This window comes from Delphinapterus leucas, chromosome 8, assembly GCF_059928025.1.
Source record: "Delphinapterus leucas isolate spDelLeu-1000000601 "Yukka" chromosome 8, BTC_Dleu_Yukka2, whole genome shotgun sequence".
Taxonomy (NCBI): Eukaryota; Metazoa; Chordata; class Mammalia; order Artiodactyla; family Monodontidae; genus Delphinapterus; species Delphinapterus leucas.
Genome location: NC_143136.1, coordinates 72,118,477 through 72,143,739, shown reverse-complemented (window position 1 = coordinate 72,143,739; position 25,263 = coordinate 72,118,477). Strand labels below are relative to the sequence as shown.

Genomic DNA, 25,263 nt, shown 5'->3' with positions numbered 1-25,263 from the left:
AATAACTTTGTATTTTCAGGGTTTATTTATTCAATGCCTCGTCAGTAAGGTCTGATCTTTTAAGATTCTTTACCCTGTGGCTTATAATGCCCATCTCTAACTAAAATCAGCACAGTTATTTGGTATTACCAGAGCAAAGCATAATACAGCCTAGAAAACTTATTAATTAGAGTAAATTTATCATTTAATTTGCAAGTCCTATTCCTGCGAGTTCACCTCTCCTTCCCTCCCTTTCTTCAACAATTGTTTCTTGAGCATATATTTTGTGCCAGGCACTGACTGGATACATATCAATAAAAAAAACCGTATTGTCCCTGCCTTTTAAATGTAGAAGAAGGGACAAATAAGTAAAACAACACCAAATCTATAATTATAAACTGTTAAGAGTACTACGGAGGAAATTACTAGGTGCAAAAACAGGTAATAGTAGAGCAATTACTTAGACACTATGAACAGAGGAGACTTCTCTAATGTCTCAGGACACTTAACCTGAGACAAAACATGAAAATCAGCCTTATGCAGTTCCTCTAAGACAAAGAGAGAACATGGTTGAGACCCTGAGTTGGGATTCGATCATGGAGGGTATATCAGTTAGGTTGAAAAGTACAAAACATCCAGCTCAAAATGGCTAAGTGAAAGGTAAATGTATTGATTCACATAACATAAAAGCATTTGGAAAAGGCACACTTCAGATAAAGAAGGTTGGCTGAAAGCTTACTGGGACTTAATTTCTCTTTCGTCTCTTGGCTCTACTTCCTCAGATAGGCCCTTCCTTTTAGGTTTGTGGGACAAAAGGGTATCCTCCCTCACCAGTCCCAGTAAAAATCCTAGAACAGAATCTCTTTGCCTTTGATTAGTCTCATGTGCCTTCCTTAACCAATCACTTAACCATCGTTGTGTGGGAAATACGATGTTTGGATTGGCTAGATTGTATCACATGTTCACCCCTGGAGTCTCAGGTGAAAATTTTTTTAAAAAAGAAAGTGATTCGTTTTGCGGGGGACAACTTCAGGTAAAGGTAGAGTAGTAGTGAAGTGGCCACACAAATCATCCACAGAAAATAATTTTAAAAATGTGATTTAAAACAACAACAAGGGATTTCCTGGTGGTCCAGTGGTTAAGACTCCGCACCCCCAATGCAGGGACCCCGGGGGTTCAATCCCTGGTCAGGGAACTAGATCCCGCATGCCGCAACTAAGAGCCCGCATGCAGCAACTAAAAGGTCCCGCATGCCACAACTAAGACCTGGTGCAGCCAAATAAATAAATAAATAAATATCAAAAAACAACAACAACAAAACTAAAGATATTGGAAAGCATCCAAAAGCAGAGAAAAGTCAGGGGAAAGTTTAATCTGGAAAAAATGGTAACAAGAAGGGGTGAGAAGTGTGACTTTGTGGCTTTCTGGTCTGATACTGCTGTCTAAACCTCACAGATATAACTCCAGAAAACAGTGGAAGATGAAACAGCAGGCTTATCAACTAAAGGTGCCAGAGGTCAGACTCCAGGGCTAAGAAAACATCAGGACATCAGGAAATTTAAAGGGGAAATCTTGGCAGTGATCAAACCACAGAAAGGAGGAGACTCAAATTCAGAGATTAAACGTTCCAAGTGCCTAGCTAAAAGTACACTGTGCATGGGGCACCACAAAATAGCCAGGAGAGAACGTACAGAAAGACAGAGCTACACACAGCAGATCTGTTCAATTTGATGTATTCCTTAATTGAGTGCATACCTTCACCATGATTAGAAAGCCTGAAGTGTCAGAGAACAGAGTCAAAAGCTGGCAGAGCAGCTGGAAATCAACAGGTAATCTTAGGAGCAAGGAAACCACAAAGAGAAAGAGATGCATCTCTGCCACGTAGTTGGCTGACCCAACAACTTTCACAGGCACAGAGGAGACCCACAGGGGCCCAGTCTGCAAAAGTGGCAGTGGGAAGCCAAAAAACAGAGCACATATCATTAGTATGTTTTTTGACCACAATAAAACTAAAATGGACATCAACTGAAACATTTAACATTTAAATGTTAAATTACTGACTTTTAAACAACCCATCAAAGAAGAATTCACAAAGGAAAATACAAAATATTTTTACTAGAATGATAATGAAATGAAAACTATCAAAAGTTGTGGGAAGCGGCTATAGTTGTATTTAAAAGGGAAAATCATAGCGTTAAATGCATATATAAGAAAAGGAGAAAGGTCTAACATAAATGATCTAAGTTTTCTCTTCAAGAAATTAGGAGAAAAGATGAGGAAACCCCACCCATGGAAAAGCTAAAGGAAATAATAAAGGGCAGAAATCAATGAAACAGAAGACAGAATATCGGAAAAAAAAAATCAGTGAAACCAAAATCTAGTTTGTCAAAAAGATTAATAAAAGGAAAAAAGAGCACAAATTATTAATATCAATAATGAAAGAGAAGATATCATTACAAATCCTACAGACATTCAAAGGATAAGGTACTATTTTTTAAATTAATTAATTAATATTTTGGCTGCGTTGGGTCTTCGTTGCTGTGCACGGGCTTTCTCTAGTTGCGGCGAGCAGGAGCCTCTCTGTTGTGGTGCGCGGGCTTCCCATTGCGGTGGCTTCTCTTGTTGTGGAGCATGGGCTCTAGGCACGCGGACTTCAGTAGTTGTGGCACGTGGGCTCAGTAGTGTGGCTCACGAGTTCTACAGGGGAGGCTCAGTAGTTGTGGCGCACAGGCTTAGTTTCTCTGCAGCATGTGGGATCTTCCCGGACCAGGGCTCGAACCCATGTCCCCTGCATTGGCAGGCGGATTCTTAACCATTGCGCCACCAGGGAAGTCCCAGGATAAGGTACTATTTGGAACAACTCTGTACCTGTAAATTCAACGACTTAGAGGAAATGGACAAATTCCTTGAAAGACATCACTAACAAAGCTCACTCACAAAGAAAAAGATAACCTGAATAGTTTTATACTTCTATTTTGAAAGTTGAACTCCTGGGAATTCCCTGGTGGTCCAGTGGTTAGGACTTCATGGTCTCACTGCCGAGGGCCCGGGTTCAATCCCCGGATGGGGAACTAAAAAAATCCCACAACCCACACAAGCGCGGCCAAAAAAAACGTTGAACTCCTGATTTATTATCCTCAACAACAACATTAAAACAAACAAAAAAACAACAATCTTCCAAGCCCATATGACTTCAGAGTGGATTCTACCAAACTTTTAGAGAAGAAGTATTATCAATTTGATACAAACTCTTCCCTAAAAAAGGTTTTTAGGAAGGAAGGACTGGTCAATTGTGTCAATTCTTCCGAGAGGTTGAGTGAGATGAGGACAGAAAAGTGACACTGGTGTGGACTGAGATATACATAAAAGATGAGGAAAAGGATAAAGCACATACAACTATGTATTTTGAGAAGTTTGGTTATAAAGTAAGGGAGAAAACAGTAATTGCCAGAAGAGTGTTTGGGGTGAAAGAGGGAAGGGTTTTCGGTGTGTATTATTTTTTAGGATGGGAGATACTATGAGCATGCTTTTATACTAATGGACATGATCCAATAAATACAGAAAAATTAATGATACTGTATAGGAGGAATGGAGTCCTTGAAAAGTTTTTTGCAGTCTTTAAAAAGAATTGATAGTTATTTGCTGTTGTGACAGTTAAGAGCCATATCATCTTGAGTTAAGCATTTATTTTATTTGGTTTAACTTATATTATTACATAGAATAGTATATCAAAAGAGATCTGTAGTAAGTATATATGAGCTACTAGATGCACTAATGAAATACTATTTTTTTCAGAAGAAAAGAACCACTGAAGGTGGAATAAAGTTCATGTATAGGTATCAGGAGTTTATGATGATACAAAGGTGGGGAGATATGGCAGGGGGGCTATCACCAGATGAGCTGAAATGGAGAGATAACTGGCTCATAATTTAACATGTGCCCCAACCTCCTTTTAGTGTACCTTCCTGTGATGCAGAAGCTGAACAGCTAAACAGTATATTTACCAGTCTCTCTTGCAGCCAGGATTCTGGATGTAATTTAGATTCTGCCAATCAGATGTATTTGGCACTGAGTTAAGCTGTTAGATTGGCAGTGCGTGAGGTATCCTTCTTGCTGGTGCAGATCTAGCAGGTAGCACAGAACAGCCCTGGAGCCTGTTATGTCAGTGGTTCTTGATCACTGGATTGCAACTGAGGTGGTATGATCCATGGAGCCACCAGTTAGCACAATGGTGTCCTGACTGAGCTAGAGGTAATTTCCTTAGGCAGGTCAATTCAACAGTAATGCTGTGAAATCACTCATGGGGGTCAGGGGTCAGCTCCTCAATAATTTTATAAGTACCTGATTCCTTGTATTAAATCTTTCTGCTTAAAATAGCGTCAGTGGTTTATGTTATCTCTAGCTGAACTCACTGATACATCAAACAACAATCTCAACTGGTGATAGTTCCAAAACCAAAAAGGCAATTCAGTCTATCACAACTGGCCTGGTATCTGATAACCATATACTTTTCAAAGTAATATTAAATGAGAGATAAGTGAAATCTCAAAAATATATATGCATAACCTTGGAGGTAGAGGACAATTTCTTAGACAAAAAGCATAACCATAAATAAAAATATTGGTAAATCTGCCGACATTAAAATTGGAAGTTCTTTTCATCAAAAGACAATGTAGAATAAAAAAAGACACACCATGTGGGAAAAGCTATCTCCCACAAAGATAACTGAAAGAAGGACCAGCATCCAAAATATAAAAAGAACTCACAAATCTATAAGAAAAAGATGCACAACCCAATAGAAATATGCACCAAAGCCCTAAACAATCACTTCAAAAGAGAGGAAAACCCCAAAAGCTATAAACTTATTAAAAGGCACCTTAATGAACACTACTTCATATTCATCGACAAAAATAAAAAAGTCTGGCAATGACAAGTGTAAACATGAATGATAAGCATCAGGAATTACAATACACAGCTGATGAGAAAATAAATCGGTACTACTGGTAAAGTTGAAGGCATCTTCAAATCCGTATGCATATGCATCAGGATTCATGTATAATGATGGTCATAACATTGTAACTGGCAAAAGTTGGCAACAACTCTAATATTTACCAAGAGTATTTACATGGATGTACAGTCCATTCAAATGCAACATGCAAAAAGATAAATGACCCTTTTACACTTTAAAACGTATTCTTCCTCCACATTTCTCATTACATCACCCTTCTCCCAGTTATCCAGGTCATGTCAGGGTTTCTCTCTCAATCTCTCTCTCAACATCCCTTTGCCCAAATCCAGTCATTATATCCTATAAGAATCTACTCCCAAAATATCTCTGGAACCTTGTTTCTTTCTCCATCTCCAATAACTCCTTAATTTTGGCCCTTATCATTTCTCACCCAGATAAATTTAAGTACCTTCTAATGGTCTTCTTTGCCTTTAGTCCCATCCTCATTGCAAACTGATGCTCTACATGCTGCTAGCATGCTAGCATTTTCAAAGCATTAAAATCCTTCCACTTGATCAAGTATGAATAAAAATAAAGGTTACAATTTGCTAGGCACCTATTCTATGTCAGGCATTATCTCATTTATCATTATAAAATGGGTATCATTTATTTTATAGATGAGGTACCGAAGTTCAGAAAGGGGTAATGTACCCAAATTCACATAGCTAATAAGTGGACAAGCCAAGATTCAATTTCAGGGCCTTTCAATTGCAAAGTCCTTGCTTTTAGTCAATACATCATTCTGTCTAAACTCTTAAACATGGTGCATGAAGTTCTAAATGATCTGACCTTAACCAGCTCCCCAGCTTGATCTCCTGTCCCTCTGTTCCATTTAGCCATAGCAGATACTGGCTATCCATTCTCTCCTTATTCCTTACTAATAACCTCTATTTTCTTCAGGATGGCAATATGCTCAGCTAAAAACTAATTTTCCTGGCCTTCCTTGAAGCTGAGATTACCATTCATATAGTTCCGACAAAAGAGATACTAAGTGGAAATCTCTGGATGGGGTTTCTGGGAAAGCTCTTTAAAAGGGGTCAAAGTAAGCTGGCATACAAATTTTGCCCTCTTCTACTCCACCTTCTTCCTTCCTTCCTGGAAAACAGGGCTGTAGGTGGATCAGCCTTCTAAAAGCCATGAGATAAGACACGTGAGCATGAAAGTCCCATACCTCAGAGGACAGGATATAAAATTAGGAGCCCAGGTCTGTGATGGCATCACCCACCTCAGAACTGCGGATCTATGGACTGGTACGTGTATTTGCCATGTGTTCCTATTCATAGTTAATCATTGTCATAACTGACACATACCCTAAATTGAGGCCTGACTGATCAACTTGCGATTTCCTCAATATACCACGATTTGGCACAGTTCTACAGAGGTAGGCCTGCAATTAAGATACATGTGTGGGGCTTCCCTGGTGGCGCAGTGGTTGAGTGTCCGCCTGCCGATGCAGGGGACATGGGTTCGTGCCCCGGCCCGGGAAGATCCCACATGCCGCAGAGCGGCTGGGCCCTTGAGCCATGGCCGCTGAGCCTGCGCATAAGATACATGTGTAATTCAGTCTCTAACTTTAAAAGAAAAGTAGGCATAGCCCAGCTTTAATGAGAGAATTTTTAAACAGTTTCTCTGTTTTATACATTCAGCATTTTACAAGTTTTGTTTGAAGGGTTCCACCTCAAAAATGGATTGAAAACCACTGGTCTATGGCACAGTTTAACAATCATTGAAATTTCTCAAAGTTCTATGCTTTGTTTGTATTAGGTCAAATGACCACAAATCTCGAACAAATCCACTCTGTAAAGTTTAATTTTGGAACTATGCTGAAATACTATTCTTTCAGCTTTCACTCAGAGATAATATGTGAGATAGTGTCTGAATACTTATGAAATTGGCATATATTATATTGTGTATCATGCGGACTTTTATACATAGGTTCTGGTGGTATATTCCCCAAACCACTCAGAGCCAGGAAAAAGTTCGTTTTTCTCTGAGGAACTGATATGTTCACTAGCACTAGTATGTGAGCCATGTAGCCCACTATGTTTTCTTTTTATTCTTAACAGCTAATTAGTTAATTTTTTTTGTTCAATATCTGTGGCTTTCCTTGGCTAATACTTTTATACTTTTTAGAGCCTACCTTTTAATATTTTAGTTAATTGTTTTGTTTATTATGCCAATATATTTATTGAAAGCTGTCCAAAATTATTTAGAAGTAGGCAAGTTATTTTTTAAAAATCATACTTTAAAGGGAAAAGAAATATAACTCTTCTAAGACCGACAAGACCCACTATATGCAGAGAGCCTTAGATTAATCAATCTTTATTGCAGTGTTATTTTCTATCCAAGTTACTGTAATAAAATTAAAGGTGTGTTGTGAGAGACAGTCCTCCAAGGTCCCTGCATGTTGTTGCCCAGAATGCAAGGTCTTGACCACTCTTTAAAACTGGGCCATTTCTCAGGACTGCAGTGAGCAACCTTGATGGATGAGGTGACATTTCCTTCCAGACAAAGAGCGGCTTTGCTTTCATTTACTATAAAAGCAGTGGGTTGCCTAAGCCGTGACACAACCTCCACTATATGTATAAGATTCAACTGGGCCCCTCCGTGTTGCCCCTGTGGGACCTGGGAGACATGGGGAGCCAATGCCAACATGATGTTTATGCTATTTGCTATGCTATAGTAATAAAATCTCTGACCTAGGAGTCTCACATCTTCTACCAGCATCATAATAGTAACAGTAGGTATGTATACTCCCAGACCCTGATAAAGTGTTGATTCAAAAGAAATTAGTTGATCATTCAAAGTTCTAAAGTAGGCTTGAATTAAATCCTTTGTAACTCAGAAGAATTCCTACAGAAATATTAATGAAGATGACAGAGAAAGGCCAATTAAAATAACTGTTTAAAACAAAAGAATGTCCTCAAAGGGACCATTAAAGAACTGGTGAGGTTTTGACATTTTACAGATGAAAATTCTTTTTTGTTGTTTCTATACATCAAAAACATTGGGGAGATTCAAATTGTTTAAAATAAAGAGGCTAGGCGCATTATCACTCTATAATTTTACTTTTAAAAGGAGAAAATTACAGACAACAACTAGGCCAAAAACAATGAATCAAATAAGAGAAGACAGGAAAATACGGTAAACTGAATTATGCAGGACAACTGAGCATTCTCCATGCCTTGTAAGGCTCTACTTTAAACATAAACCACAACACTGCAAATGTTAAAAACAAAAAATAATTTTCTTAGAAAGAAAAAAACTCATGCCGTAGGTACTAAAGGTATAATGTGTTAATAAGTGATATATTTTGGAATAAACATTGAAATAAACTATAGTTTCATTCAATTTAGGTATCTCCACATAAAAACTCAACAACCTATTTTACTTGCAAATAAATGATGAAAACTAATTCCTTTCTAGATAAGGAAATTTCTGATGTTATTCAGCAACTAAGCATACCCCACCCTTCTGCAACTCTCAACCACCGCGAACAAAAAATAGCGCCCAACAGGTGACTACTCAGAATCACAAGCAATTCAAATGTCACTAATTCAGAAAACTAAGTGAGAAATAGGTGGTAGCAAAGGGTCCAGAAAACTCAAGGCTCTGTACTCAAGGAGTGAAACCTTCAACATTAAAAAAAAAAGGACATTTCCCTAGAAATATTATATATTTTAAATACAAATTCACAAGTAAATACAAAGTAAGACAGCAGATGGGAGGAACACAATGAAAGGAGCTGACACAAACGAAAGGAGAAGTTATAAAAAGCACGAAAGAATAATTACAAAAGTACAGCTGTGTGCAATCATTTAGACAAAGAAACAAGGTAAAATGCCAACCATGGTATCACTATTTTTGAACACAGCATGTCGTCAAAGGCATTCATCATTTTATATATAGCCATCATTTTATACACAAGGGAAATGTGGTTGAAGTTGTTAAATGAATGCCTTAACCAAGATTGTACAAGGTGTGGGAGAACAGGAAATTTATTTATTTTTAAAAATGTAATGGTATTTTATTTTAGTTATTTTATAATCACTAAGAAAATGTTAGAAAATTGTTCTGATAAAATGACAAAATGACATCCTTGTCATTCCATTGATTGGAAAAAAATCAGAATAATTCAATAAATACATATTTGACAATTTGCTAGGGTATTTTGTCAGCAAACATTCCGTATTTATGTATTTCATTTACCCAAAATTATAAATCTAATTTTTAAAAAGTAAAACATCATTTAGTTCTAATGTTTAAACATATGAGATAATCTATAAGATAAAATATATTTAAGATTAAAAATCTTCCTAGTGATAAAGGAATACGTTAATCAAGTTTAGGTTAAAAAAAAGAATGTATTCTACCAAATATCCAAACATGTGTTTGGGCAAAAAGTGATTTTGAGGGGTAAATAAAAGTACCTTCCACATAAAACTAAAACTGAGGATATTTTCACTACTGAAATAAAGTTCCCTTTTTAGCAGTATAAACTTCATTCATGTTTAAGAAAAATTTGTCAAATACCTTAAAATATTTTTCAAAATATTTAAAACTTTAAAAATGTTTTCCATCAGGTAAATGATATGCCTTAGTATACATCTTGTGAACTAGGATAGCTGGGGTTTGGTGAAGGTCATTTCGAATACTGGAAGCAAATTTAGGGCAAATGGTCCATGGCACTGGGACCTTATCTTACCATCAAGGATTCCTTTATATTTCTTCACTCCCTCATGGGCCTATTGTTTTAAAAGAGTTTGCATGTATTAATTTATTAATTAAAATGGTCAAAGGAAGATATTAAAATGAAACTCTCAAAGCTTCTAAAAATCATAGAAAACATGGAATAAGCAGTGCTACTCCAGTGTGCTGATAAAATACAGAAAAAGCAGAGACTAAATGTTTAACCTAGTCATTGTTCAACAGATCAACAGATGTAATGAGAACATTTGATTCAGAGTTCAATAAAACACTATGAATGCAAATTAGTAAAAGGATGGCATTCTAAAATTGAGTTAATAAAGGGTATTCACCACATGGGTTGATTGTAGAGCTAAGTGAAGCAGCTCCAGTGGAAAGGCCACCTTTTGAAACTGATGAAGCCACAGAAGGTATAGAAGATGAAGTTGGTGTAGCAGAGGAGGCTGCTGAGGACGGTAACCGTTCTCCAGACTCCATATCTATGGGAGGGAGACAAATGTTAATCTACAGTACTAAATACTGGAATTAAGCAAAAGAATTAAACATATTTAAAATAAGTCAAACTTTTAGGAATACTTTTTAAAATATGAAATAAGTTTAGAAATACATGTTCTTCAGAGAGATAAAATATGAAATAAATAAAAATAATACAATTTAAAATACCAGTTTATGAAATAAGTTTAATGTTAAGTATACCAAATCTTCTTCTAATAGACTTGCAGAATAGTCTTATATAAAAAAATAATAGGGCTTCCCTGGTGGCGCAGTGGTTGAGAGTCCGCCTGCCGATGCAGGGGACATGGGTTCGTGCCCTGGTCCGGGAAGATCCCACATGCCGCAGAGCAGCTGGGCCCGTGAGCCATGGCCGCTGAGCCTGCGTGTCCGGAGCCTGTGCTCCGCAACGGGAGAGGCCACAGCAGTGAGAGGCCCGCATACCACACACACACACACACACACACACACACACACACACACACACACACAAAAATAATAATAATAGTCATTTGAATACAGTAACTTCATAAAACTGTGTGTTGCCATAACTTTAGGAAAATTAGCACATTAACTTCTTATTCTTCTTAAATCACCTCATGGTCTATTCACTTACATCATAATACCCATATTATCTTAATGAATCAAGAAGATACAACCACGTCTGAGTGAACTGTAACCCTGTCTTCTAAATCCAGATACCAAAATAGTTGTAGGTCTTAAACATCCATGAATCTGACCTGGTAATCCCCAATACAGTGAGTCCTGCCCAAAATAGACAAATACATTTTAGAGTTTATACTAGAGTCTAGTCTGAACTATGGTCTCAAAATGTCTTTAGTATGATCCATTTATAATGACTTAACCACTTCTAAGCATCTGTATTAATTTGCTTAGCTATTTTGGGTACAACTTTACATTGGTCTTATTGTAATAGTTTATGTTGATATTAAAAATCTAGAACGGAAATGGATGAAGGAGTCAAAAGGTACAAACTTCCAATTATAAAACAAGTAAGTCATAGGATGTAATGGGCCGCATGGTGACCATTGTTAATAATACTTTATTGTACATTTGAAAGTTGCTAAGAGAGTAGATCTTAAAAGTTTTCATCACAAGGAAAACAATTTGTAACTGTGTGGTGATGGGTATTAACTTTTTGTGGTGTTCATTTCACAATACACACAAATATCAAATCATTATGTTGTACAACTGAAACTAATATAACGTTATATGTCAATTATATCTCAATTTTTTTTTTTTTTTTTTTTGCGGTACGTGGGCCTCTCACTGTTGTGGCCTCTCCCGTTGCGGAGCACAGGCTCCGGATGCGCAGGCTCAGCGGCCATGGCTCACGGGCCTAGCCGCTCTGCGGCAGGTGGGATCTTCCTGGACCGGGGCATGAACCCGTGTCCCCTCCACTGGCAGGCGGACTCTCAACCACTGCGCCACCAGGGAAACCCTCAAATTTTTAAAATCTAGAATAGGTTATGGTCATTTTCATATTCTACATACACTAATACCACAATTAAGGAAGGAAATTGTAAAGCTCATAGTTGCTTTAAGGAGTACACATATATATAGGAAAAGACAAAAAAATACACTACTCACCCATAAATGAGCTTATGATCAACCACAAGTAAACATTCATCATTCAAATAATCTAATCACAAAAAGATTTTTGAATGCAGTGCTATAGCCAATTCACATAATTACTATATGTTTTCTAAGAAAAATAATTTCATTTCATTTAAAAATATTGGGGCTTCCCTGGTGGCACAGTGGTTGAGAGTCCGCCTGCCAATGCAGGGGACACGGGCTCGTGCCCCAGTCCAGGAAGATCCCACATGCCGTGGAGCGGCTGGGCCCGTGAGCCATGGCCGCTGAGCCTGCGCGTCCGGAGCCTGTGCTCCGCAACAGGAGAGGCCACAACAGTGAGAGGCCCGCGTACCGCAAATAAAAATAAAAAAATAAAAAAATTGGCCAATTAACACATGAAAAGATGCTCATCATTGTTAATTATTAGAGAAATGTATATAAAAACTACAATGAGGTACTACCTCATGCCAGTCAGAATGGCCATCATTAAAAAGTCTACAAATAACAAATGCTGGAGAGAGTGTGGATAAAAGGGAACCCTCCTACACTGTTCGTGGGAATGTAAATTGGTGCAGCCACTATGGAAAACAGTATGGAGGTTCCTCAGAAAACTAAAAATAGAGCTACCATATGATCCAGCAATCCCACTCCTGGGCATATATCTGGACAAAACTATAATTCGAAATGATACATGCACCCCTATGTTCATAGCAGCACTATTTACGATAGCCAAGACATGGAAACAACCTAAATGCCTATCGAAAGATGAATGGATAAAGAAGATGTGGTATACATATACAATGGAATATTACTCAGCTATAAAAAAGGATGAAATAATGCCATTTGCAGCAACATGGATGGACCTAGAGATTATCATACTAAGTGAAGTAAGTCAGAAAGAGAAAGGTAAATACCATATGATATCCCTTATATGTAGAATCTAAGATATGACACACATGAACTTATCTATGAAACAGAAACAGACAGAGATAAAGAACAGACTTGTGGTTGCAGGGCGTGGGGTAGTGGGAGGGATGAGTTGGAAGTCTGTGATTAGGAGATGCAAACTATTACACATATAATGGATAAACAACAAGGTCCTACTGTATAGCACAGGGAACTATATTCAATATCCTGTAATAAACAACAATGGAAAAGAATATGAAAAAGAATATATATACATGTATAACTGAATCACTTTGCTGTATAGCAGAAATTAACACAACATTGCAAATCAGCTATACTTCAATAAAATAAATTTTTAAAAATAAAGTAAAATATTGGTCAATTAAAATAATGCAAGATTAATGTTTAAATAATTGAGAATCCATATGGTATGTAGATGATTTTTCTTGGATACATATGGAAAAGGTAATCTCAGGTTGACACAACAGCATCATTAATAGGGCAGTTTCAATGAGTTTTCCAATCGCATACAATTCAAAAACTTCATATTCTGACATTGCTGTCAATCACCTCTAAAGATAATGAACTGCTATAACGAGTATGCCCATAATCTTAAAGAATTTTTATATCTCTTTGTCAGCGTTCACTATGGAGAGGCATAGTTGGTACTGATGGCTACATGGAACTAATGCTTAAAAGGCAGATTTTGGGTCATCAAACAGTTACTAATAAGCTTTGAGACACATGGCTGCCTGACAGCAAGGTCCATGGCTGACAACTTCCTCTACAAACTATCTTCACCAGCAAGTCTCATTTCACTAAGTACAAAACACATATATTTACAAAAAAATAAAAACCCAAAACATAGATCGAGTTTACAGGAAAAGGCTGTTTTAAAAAATTAAGAGGGCTTCCCTGGTGGCGCAGTAGTTGAGAGTCCGCCTGCCGATGCAGGGGACACGGGTTCGTGCCCCAGTCTGGGAAGATCCCACATGCCGCGAAGCGGCTGGGCCCATGAGCCATGGCCGCTGAGCCTGTGCGTCCGGAGCCTGTGCTCCGCAACGGGAGAGGCCACAACAGTGAGAGGCCCGCCTACCGCAAAAAAAAAAAATTAAGAGCTGGTAACCTTACTGTCTCATAGATTTCTAAAATGTACTATCTAAATGTATTTTGGGGGTTCTCAATGAGTTTTTCATTTTGTTAATTAAAAAATTTTTTAAATTGATGTAAAATTGACCTACAACACCGTGTGAATTCTAGGTGCATGACACAGTGATTCAATATTTCTATACATTACAAAATGATCACCATGATAAGTCAGTTACCATCTGTCACCATACAAGGATATTACAATATTATTGACCATATTCCCCATGCTGTACATTTCATTCTTGTGACTCATTTATTTTGTAACTGGACGTTGGTAAATGTATTATCTTTTTTTAAATAATGAAAGGGTTTTTTAAAAAAAAATTGCCTTTGTACTCCACAGCAAAAGTAATTTGGGACATAATATAGATAAGCACTTGAGCTGAGTACCTGGCATATAAAAGCTCAATGAATGAAAGTCATTGCTTTTTATAGGATAATAGGTTATGAGCTCTAGGTATATTTCTTTCTGTTGATATAACTTCACCCAAGACTAAAACGAATACCCAGAAGGCATAATGAGCAGTTTCTACATTTGCTCACTGGAGATTACTCTTCCTGGAAATATTTATTAAAATAAAAAATATACATGTACTTGGATCTACCAATCTACTTTTTTTTTTTTTCTTGCGGTACGCGGGCCTCTCACAGTTGTGGCCTCTCCCGTTGCGGAGCCCAGGCTCCGGACGCGCAGGCTCAGCGGCCATGCATGGCTCACGGGCCCAGCCGCTCCGCGGCATGTGGGATCTTCGCGGACCGGGGCAGGAACCCGCGTCCCCTGCATCGGCAGGCGGACTCTCAACCACTGCGCCACCAGGGAAGCCCTACCAATCTACTTTTAAGACTCTATTCTATAGAAATAAGGCACAAATAGTTCCTTTATTATAACACTGTTTAAAGGTAAAATAAAATTGAAACCTGGCAGTACAAAAGAGTAGAACTAGAGCTAGTAGTATGAGGTTGGGGGCCTTTTTCAGTTTCAGTAAAAGTGCAGTTTTCTCATTTATTCTGGTTGTTCTTGCTGTTCATTTAAGTGGGGAAAGTTTACCTCTTTTTAAAAAAACAGGCTTATGCAGCCATTTTCCTTAGAAGTTCTATTATATACATTATTCATATATTCTTTTATTTCAACTGTTTTAATCTTAGATATATATTTCTAGCCAGTATTCCTCTCATACATAAAGTACTTTTTGTTACACTGGCCTTAAGTTAAAACTTTTTTTCTCATGTTTTATTAGGTATTTCTTAGTTCTAGTAACTCAAAATTTGGTCAACTATTCCATGTTCATCTTATAGATACCTTTCTTTTCATTTTAAAGAAATTTAACAAATCCACTCTAGCCTTTGCTACTCTAGAATGAAGATTGTTTTATGCTTGCATTAACAAGGATTGGCTTTTCAAGTTTTTCTTTTTAAGTTAAATATTATTGAATTCAGATTTTATTTACTATTGTTCCCTGTTAAGCTTAACTCTGGAAAGAACCCTAGCCACCAACTTGAAAGTTAAAAGGTAGGAAGGCAATGCCTTTTTAACAGTGAATAATTCACAAAACAATCATTGGCTTGCCATATTGTAAGAACTATTCAAAGGAGAAAGTTTAAAATACATGTGCACCAAAGGATGCTAAAAGCAGTAGGTGAAAGTCTGAGTAGAAACAAGGTATTTGCATAGTCTCAAAGTATCTCCTTTAAGATATTTACTAATTAAAAAGGGCAAACACCACAGTGGAGAAACTATATCACCAATAATAAAACATATTGATATCATGTATCCTCTGATGTGCTTAGAAGAGCATATCACCTCTGTGGTATTCTTCCCAATAACATATAACCTCCATTGAATCATGAGAAAACATCAGACAAACCCAAACTGAGAGACCATATACAAAATAATTGACTAGTATTCATCAAGTATCAAGGTCATGAAAGAAAAGGAAAGACTGAGGAACTGCCATAGGTTGAAGACTAAAGAGATACAACAACTAAATAATGTGGGATCAGGTTGGATCTTGGAACAGAAGAAGGACATTAATGGAAAAACTGGTAAAATTCATAAAAGATATGTAGTTTATGGTTAATAGTATTGTACCAATGTAAATTTTCTGATTTTTTAATTTTAATAATTGTACTATGGTTATCTAAATTAATAACATAGGGAAAGCTGGGTAAAAAATATAGGTGAATACTATGTATTTGCTTTTTAACTGTTTTTTAAGTCTAAAATTATTTCAAAATAAAAAGTAAAGAAAAGAAAAAACAAAGTCTGGCACACAGTAAGCACTTAAAAATATATATATATTTTATATATATATATATATGTATGCATTGGGATTGAAGAGTGTAAACTTAGACCTTGAAGAAATAAAGAAAGAGACTACATTGTATCAGCAAGACACTTGATAATAGATGTTATCTGGGTTTAAAAACTGTATCTGAACCTTATTAGCTATGACCTTATAAATTATGTAACTTCAGTGAACTTCCAGTTTCCTCATGAGTAGTATGAAGGTATAACTGGGAAGATTAAATGGGATAATGCATATAAAGTTCTGAATACCTAGCATTCAATAACTGTCAGCAATTGTTTTTAATAAGTGAATGTCTGTGCATATAATTATCCATGGGTATATGTGGCAGTAAAAGGTATTTTTAGATTATTCATTTCAAGTAAATATTTCTGAGTCACATCTATTTATAGGTTATACGTATATGCATAGCATGTTTAACATTTTTTACCCAGATAAATTATGATAAGAATTTAAAATAGGGAGATTGGGATTGACACATATACACTATTGATACTATGTATAAAATAGACAACTGTTGGAAACATACTGTATACCACACGGAACTCTAATGCACTGTGGTGTCCTAAATGGGAGGGAAATCCAAAAGGGAGGGGATACATGTATATGTATGGCTGATTCATTCTGCTGTGCAGTAGAAGCTAACACAACATTGTAAAGCAACTATACTCAAATAAAAATTTAAAAATAAAGAATTTAAAATAAATGCCTTGGGACTTCCCTGGTGGCGCAGTGGTTAAGAATCCGTCTGCCAATGCAGGGACGTGGATTCGATCCCTGGTCCGGGAAGAACCCACATGTTGCAGAGCAACTAAGCCCATGCGCCACAACTACTGAGCCTGCACTCTAGAGCCAGCGAATCACAACTACTGAGCCCGCGTGCCACAACTACTGAAGCCCGTGCACCTAGAGCCCGTGCTCCGCAACAAGAGAAGCCACCGCAATAAGAAGCCCGCGCACCGCAACGAAGAGTAGTCCCCGCTCACCGCAACTAGAGAAAAGCCCCAGCAACGAAGACCCAATGCAGCCAAAAGATAAATAAATAAGATAAAATATTTTTAAAACATTTTTTAAAAATGCCTCACAAAGTAGCCGCATAGCACAGGGAGATCAGCTCGGTACTCTGTGACCACCTAGAGGGGTGGGATAGGGAGGGTGGGAGGGAGGGAGACGCAAGAGGGAAGAGATATGGGAACATATGTATATGTATAACTGATTCACTTTGTTATAAAGCAGAAACTAACACACCATTGTAAAGCAATTATGCTCCAATAAAGATGTAAAAAAATTTTTTTTAAATAAAAAAAAATAAAAGAAACAAGTGAAAAAAAAAAAGCCTCACAATTGTATAAGTACAAATGGCAAGGTGTTTTACCTCAAAACTTTCAAAAAAACCTGGAGCACAAATATAAATGAAAATTAACATATTAATTATCAGTTGAAAAAATTTACTCTGTGATTACATGAGTTATTCTTCATCATTCAAGCATACTGCATAAAAGTTGGCAGAAATCCATTTATTCAAACCATCTTAGAAAAATACATTCATTAAAATAAAAATAGTATCCAAGAGCCACCTATTCCCAGATTTCGGTTCTGGCCAAAGCATCCAGATCTGATACTTGCACTCCTGCAATAGCCTCTCATTCTGACTCTGTGTGTTAAGAATACTACCTTCATCTCACGTTCCAAACAAACACCATCCAATCAATGCTTTGTGGCCAAAACCAGCCCAGACACAAGATAAAAATAAGCAGACTGTTAAGAACATGATCCCCACCACAACACACTCACCTATGGGAGAATATCAATTAATAGGGATGTCTTTTAGCTTAAGGCCATTCATGAGAGGGTATTTTCTAATGTATAACTTCAGGATTTTCTTATTTACAAAGCTAATCAGGTAGGGTAAAGATTACTACAACTGAAATTTAACATATAACACTACAGTAAAAAAAAGTTGTTGATGTGAATGGGTGAAAAATGTGTGATGATGAAGGGATTCTAAATGATTTGATCCATTAGAGATTTTTCCCATGGTCTGAAGCAGTAGTTCTTAACCAGAGGTGATGCTGTAATACCCCCTCATCTACTAGGAAAACATTTGACAATGTCTGGGAACAGCTTTGATTGTCATAACTGAGAAGGTGCTACTGGTATCACATAGAAAGAGTCCAGGCAGGGATAGTGCTAAACACCCTACAATTCACAGGACATTCCCACAGAGATAATTACCTGGCCCAGAATGTTAGTAGTGCTAAGGTTAAGAAATTCTGATCTAAAGTATCAAAAACTGTATTACTTGGAATTCAATCAACCAAAACTTTCCGTTAAGTAGCAGTTCTTTATAATTATTATAAGAAGATATTTCAAGCTGATTTATTGCCACTGCAATAAATGATAAAATTATATTCAACCTATCTTTATCAGCATACCGCCAGAGTTTATTATTTTACATTTTGTCCTAATTGTTTAAAACTGATCATGTATAATATACAATTAATGCACATCATAATGTTCACACACGCTGAGTAACATGAATTTACTGTATTTTACTGAGATGATATTTACCTATAACAATTCTGAGAACAGACAAAAATCAGAATTACCACAAACAACTTCTTCCCTGCATGATGATTTTATACACGCCAAAAAAATTCAATGATCAGTTGTTAATGATAATACTAATCAAATTCACACATATCAAATGTTCCTTTTTCTGTAAACATAGAGCTTATGAACACTGACAGCTGCTAGGTGTAAACCTGAACAGGTGCAAATAGGGACGGGCAAGACAAGTTGGCTCCAAAACATAAACATGATCAGCTGCCCTCTGTTTCACCTGCATGAATCCTTTAAAAGTATAGCTATAGAATAGACTGAAGATTCAGAAAGTAAATATATAAATAGACAGATATTTCTCCTGCAAAGAGTTTTCTTAGAATGTCTTTATCTTTGCTAACAATACCAAAAGTTCTCTGTGGGAGTTCAAAGCACAAAAGTAGATTTGGCGAACACTCACTTTTCCTTACAATATAACCTCACGTGAAAAACAATAATTGCGAAGAATATCAGGAGACAGTCACTATGCTGCTTCTTTTGCTTTAGCAGGATCACTAACAGTAGAGCTTTATAAATCAATTATTTTCTCAAAGTTCTGACAAACGCTTTTATATAACTATTATTTTTTTATTATTATTTATTTTAATTTTTATTTTTTTTGCGGTACGCGGGCCTCTCACTGTTGTGGCCTCTCCCGTTGCGGAGCACAGGCTCCGAACGCGCAGCCTCAGCGGCCATGGCTCACGGGCCCAGCCGCTCTGCAGCATGTGGGATCGTCCCGCACCGGGGCACGAAGCCGTGTCCCGTGCATCGGCAGGCGGACTCTCAACCACTGCGCCACCAGGGAAGCCCTATATAACTATTTAAAAAATAACTTACAGGAAATTGAATATTTGGATAAACAATACTTCAAAATATTACATAGCAAAACAAAAAATAAGCAACAAAAATTTTTCTGTTAAAGGATTTAGAGAAATAGGAGATGAGGCAGAAATACCTTATTAGGCAACGAACAAAATTATCTTCTGAGTATAATATTTTTGAAGGAAAATGATTCTATTTATAACATTTTTATTTACCTACATTTTCAGAAATAGTCATTTCAACTTATTAAGTATAATACATTGTAGTTTAAAATGAGAATATATGAAAGGGATCAATTTCCTTTGCCGCTTGACACATTTTTAACTACTACAGTAAACAGTCAAGCAATTACATCCCCAAACAAAAGTGGGCTGGCAGTCAGTGCTCTGGTTGCAGCCTGTGAGCCGGAGCAAGTCTCTGACAATACCTCTACGTAATAGTTTCCTTACCAGAAAAATGATAGGATTGAATTAAACTAGCCCTCAAATCCATATCAATTTGATGAAAAAGAACAAAACAACCACCAAAAACCTTCACATTGCATTAACATATTTAACAATTTAATTCCTCATTTCCCTCATCCTCCCTACCACTTGCCTTCATTCTATCTTCAAATGTATGTCATTCTAAATTACAGATTTCTGTTAAATCTTTAAAGATTTACTCTTGTTTTATTTATACCTCAAGAGACTCGATGATGAGAAAATTAGCCAAGAGTAAAGCACTGATTTTCATACTGCTCAGTAAATATCTATTCAAGGAGTAAACTTTTCCATCCAAAGGATTAAGTATTCCTTTGCAATGAGCTATCTGTGAGGAAGAGGTTATCCTAAGATACAAGAAAGGATATAAAAGAATATTAAAGAAACATTTGAACAAGATTTAACATATACAGATCAACTAAACTGTAGGTAGAGTCTGTGAATTTAAATACTGATGAGAATTAACAATTTCTAAAAAGGATACAAATGTTAGAAGGATTAAAAGAGAGACAATATCTGATTAATTGATCCTTTCACCTACAAATGCAAGGGGTCCCAAAGAACAAGCAAAAAGCCCCAAATCTTTGCTTAACTAAGAAACACAATTACAATTAACTGAAATTTCTAAGACATTTCTGGATAGTAACTGAGGCGGATTAGTAACAGGTTGAGAAAATAAAACAGGGTAACAAACCAAAATCAGGTAACTCTATGTAAAATATCTACATATACTCAGAAGTCAAGGAAAGAAAGGTGCCAAGTACTACATGACCGATAAACTAGAATAAAAAATCCGTTTCAATGGGGAAGAAGCAGAGCTAACCTAACAGGGAAAACAGCATACTTCTTAAAGAACAAAATTAGCCTAAAAGTTTATGAACACCAGTGCAGAAATATTTTTGTCCTGGTCACCTTAACTCTATCTAATATTATCACTCTCCTGTTCAAAAGTCTTCAATTTATCCATATCACACATATGGGTAAAGATATATGTGAAGAATATTTATTATAACATATTAACTGCAAAGACTTTTACAAACAAAATATTCCATCAGTAAGAAACTGTTAAATTATGATACTATGCAGCTGCTACCAAAGAATGAAGCAGATCTAGACTAGCTAATCTGCTGAATGAAAAGAGTAAAGTGAGGAAGAATAGAAATAGCAAGATCTCATGTGTGAAAAAGAAAAAAAGGGATATATTCTCATGAATGTATGCTCAGAATATTTCTGGAAAAATATATAAGACACTGGCAACTGTGTTTCCTTGTAGGTAAAGAGACTAGGGAATTAATCTAGGATGCGAGAATTCTTTTTCACTATATATCTTTTTCTTTTTTTTAACCACTTGAATGATTTACGATGTGCTAGTATTAATGACAGTTAAACTAATTTTTAAAAAAGATTTCTACAGGTTTGTTATTGCAAGAAATTATCTTTCAGAATGTTGTGCAGAAGTCCCAGTTCAAGATGGTGACATAAGAAAATCCCGAACTCACCTCCTCCCACAGCCACACTGAGCCTACAGCTATATATGGAAGAATTTCCTTTCAAAAAACCTAAAGTCTGGGTGGATGATGACTACACATTGGGCAAACAAGAAGAAAAACACATCAAAGATAGTAGGAGAGGCTGGGATGCAACCCCACCATAAACCCCACCATTGCTGCAGCAACCCACAATGCAGAAGGAACTCAAAACCTGGAGCTTCTTCCTGAGGAGCTGAGGGTTCAAAACCCACATCGGGCATCCCATATGCTTGAGACATGAGTCCCTAAAAAATCTAACTTTGAAAACCAGTAGGGTTCCTGTCTCGAGACCCACAGGACTGCAGAGATCTGAGAAAGCCCTCTGAAAGAACTCACATGCTCGGACCCCAGGGCCCAGCTAAGAGGCCGTGTATGGTGTCCAGACTTAAAAAATGAAGGAGGCTCTCACCTGAGGGGCAAACACCTAATTTAACACACACTTCTAGGAGAGTGCTGGAACACTCACCAGGGATGCAAGCTGCATCTTTGCATTTTCCCTTTGCTGTGCTCCAGAGCACCAGTATCTCCAGGAAGGTGCCCCAATTTTGGTGGGTATCATCTAGGGGACCCTCTACATCACCTGGTTCTGGTGACCAGTAGGGCTTATGCCTGTGAGTCCCACAGGACTATAACCCATGAAGAAAGAGTTCTTAAATAGCTACCACCTCTAGGTGCACAGGGGCAGAGCAAGAGACAACAGACCCAGGAGCTCAGTCTTTCTCTGAAGGCCTATTAGCTAATCATCATGCCTGTGGACTGAGGGGCAGGCTTCTAAATAAACATGCGTCTGGGGGCTGACTGTAATCCTTTCCAGACACCTCAGAGGGCAGGGCTTATCTTCGTGTTTACCCTCTGCCATGCTTCACAATGTCAGTGTCTCCTGGAGGGGAACATTACAAATGTCTGATGCCCTGGATTTTATGTCTGGTGGCCCAGTTTTTGCAGCTATCACCCAGGGAACACTCTTTATCACCTGGCTCTGGTGGCTGCGGGGAGGTTGCATTCTTGCATCCTATGGGACTGTGGCAGAGACGTTTCTGGACAGGCTACCATCACCATGGCACTATGCAGACAGTGAACTGAGGCACACTGCCTAGTCTTTCTGTAAGAAGGCCTCTTTGCTTGTCCTGAAACTGGCACATATTTAGTGGCCTACAGACCTGCTCTCAAGGAATGTAAGCTGTGGATACCATCTTGGTACTCTCCCACTGCCTTACTCCAGCTTGCTGGTAATACCCAGAAAAGAGCTAATATACTCATCTGGAGGTCTGACTTTTGTGATTCCTGCCCAGGGGACACCTCCAGATCACCTGGCTCTAGTGGCAAGCAGGGCTTATACTTGTTCTCCCACAGGACTGTACATATTTGCATACTTATAAAAGCTGATGTCTGAGGGTCTAGGTGCTGAGATCCTCCCCTTTAGGACAGTGACAGATCTTAGAACATTCTCAACTGCTGGGAGCTATTAAAAATAGGCTATTTGGACAAGCGCAAAGGTTGGAGAGAAAACCAAGAGCTGAGGCAGTGTTGAATAATAAAGTTCATCTCATACTAGAGGCCCCTCCTTCAAGAATGGGAGAGGTGGTTGTTTCACCTACTGTATAGAAACCAACACAGAGAGTCAAGCAAAACAAAGAAACTGAGGAATATGTCCCAAGTGAAAGAATAAGATAAAACCTGAGGGGGGAAAAAAAGCATAAAATCAGAGATAAGTAATACATGTGATAAAGAGTTTAAGGTAATAGTCCTACTGATACTCACTGAACTGGGGAGAAGAATTAACTCAGTGAGAACTTCAACAAAGAGATGGAAAATATAAGAAAGTACCAAACAGAAGTCACGGAGCTGAAGAATACAAGAACTGAAATGAAATATACACAGGGTGAGGTGTGGGGGGAGGAGGTTCAACAGTAGACTAGATGAAGCAGAAGAAAGAATCAATCAACTTGAAGACAAGCCTGTGAAACTCACCCAATCAAAGCAGCAAAACAAACAACAAAACAAAAAGAAAATCAATGAAGACAGCTTAAGGGACTTATGGGACAACATCAAATGGACTAACACTCACATGATATGAATCCCATAAGGATAAGAGGGAGAGAAAACTTATTTGAAGAAATAATGGCTGAAAAATTCCTAACGTGGGAAAGGAACAGATATCCATATCCAGGAAGTACAGAGAGCTCCAAATAAGAGCAACCTAAAGAGACCCACACCAAGACACATTATAACTAAATATTAAAAGTTAAAGACAAGGAGAGAATATTAAAAGCATCAAGAGAAAAACAATTTTATGAACAAGGGAACTGCCATAAGACTATAAGGAGACTTTTCAGCAGAAACTTTGCAGGCCAGAAAGGACTGACATGATATATTCAAAGTGCTGAAAAAAAAAAAATTTCCAACCAAGCACACTCTGTCTCACAGTTATCATTCAGAAGTGAAAGAGAGATAAAGTTTTCCAGATAAGAAAAAGCTAAAGGAGTTAAAACTGCCTTATAAGAAATGTTAAAGACACTTCTCTAAGCTGAAAAAAATTAGTAACAAGAAAACATTTGAAAGAATAAATCTCACTGGAAAGGTAAATATATAATAAAGGTAGTGGATTAATCACTTATAAAGCAAGTATGAAGGTTAAAAGACAAAAGTAGTAAAAAAAAAAACCCTATGATTATAATAATTAGTTAAGGGATACACAAGATAAAATTATGCAAAACAGCACACCAAAAACATAAAATATAGGTGAGGGAGGGAGAGTAATAATGTTGAGCTCTACAATGAAATCAAACAAGTTTGTTATCAACTTTAAAACAGATTGTTATGGATATGAGTTGTTTCATGTAAGCCTCATGGTAACCACAAAGCAAAAAGCTATAGTAAATACACAAGGGGAAAAGAGAAAGGAATATAAGCATACCACAAAAAAGTAATCAAAACACAAAGGAAAAGAGCAAGAGAAGAAGAAAGGAACAGAGAGGAACAACAAAAACAGCCAGGAAGCAATTAACAAAATGGCAACAAGCACATATCTATCAATAATTACTTTAAATGTAAATGGGCTAAATTCCCCAATCAAAAGATGTAGAGTGGCTGAATGGATTTTAAAAAAAAAGAAAGAAAGAAACCCACCCATCTATATGCTGCCTACCAGAGACTCACTTAAGATTTTGGGACACACACAGACTGAAAGTAAAGGGACAGAAAAAGATAGTCCATGCAAACAGAAACCAAAAGAAAGCTAGAGTAGCTCTGCTATACTTATATCAGACAAAACAAACTTTAAAAATTTGTAAATATATATGCACACAACATAGCAGCACCTAAATATGTAAAGCAAATATAAATAGACCTAAAGGGAGAAATACAAAGCAATACAATAATAGTAAGGGACTTTAATACCCACTTACATCAATGGATAGATCATCCAGAAAGGAAATCAACAAGGAGACACTGGCCTTAAATGACACATTAAACCAGATGGATTTAACAAATATTTATAGAACATTCATTCAAAAGCAACAGGATACGCATTCTTGTTAAATGCACATGGAACATTCTCCAGTATACATTGTATGTTAGAACACAAAATAAGTCTTAATAAATTTAAGAAGATTGAAACCATGTCACACAACTTTTCCAACCAGAATGGCATGAAACTAGAAATTAATTACACAAGGAAA

The 25,263-nt window shown here is 37.1% G+C and overlaps 1 protein-coding gene across 14 annotated transcripts in view; it reads right to left on the bottom strand.

Moving 5' to 3' along the window:
* BAZ2B (bromodomain adjacent to zinc finger domain 2B) overlaps positions 1-25,263 on the bottom strand; it is a 385,114-nt gene that overhangs the window by 121,466 nt on the left and 238,385 nt on the right. For all 14 annotated transcript variants that reach the window (XM_089915998.1, XM_089916011.1, XM_089915997.1 and 11 more), the window contains one exon: positions 10,027-10,173. In XM_089915998.1, the coding sequence (XP_089772124.1) occupies positions 10,027-10,171 (145 nt within the window). In that variant the 5' untranslated portion in view covers positions 10,172-10,173. The remainder of the gene's footprint in view (positions 1-10,026; positions 10,174-25,263) is intronic.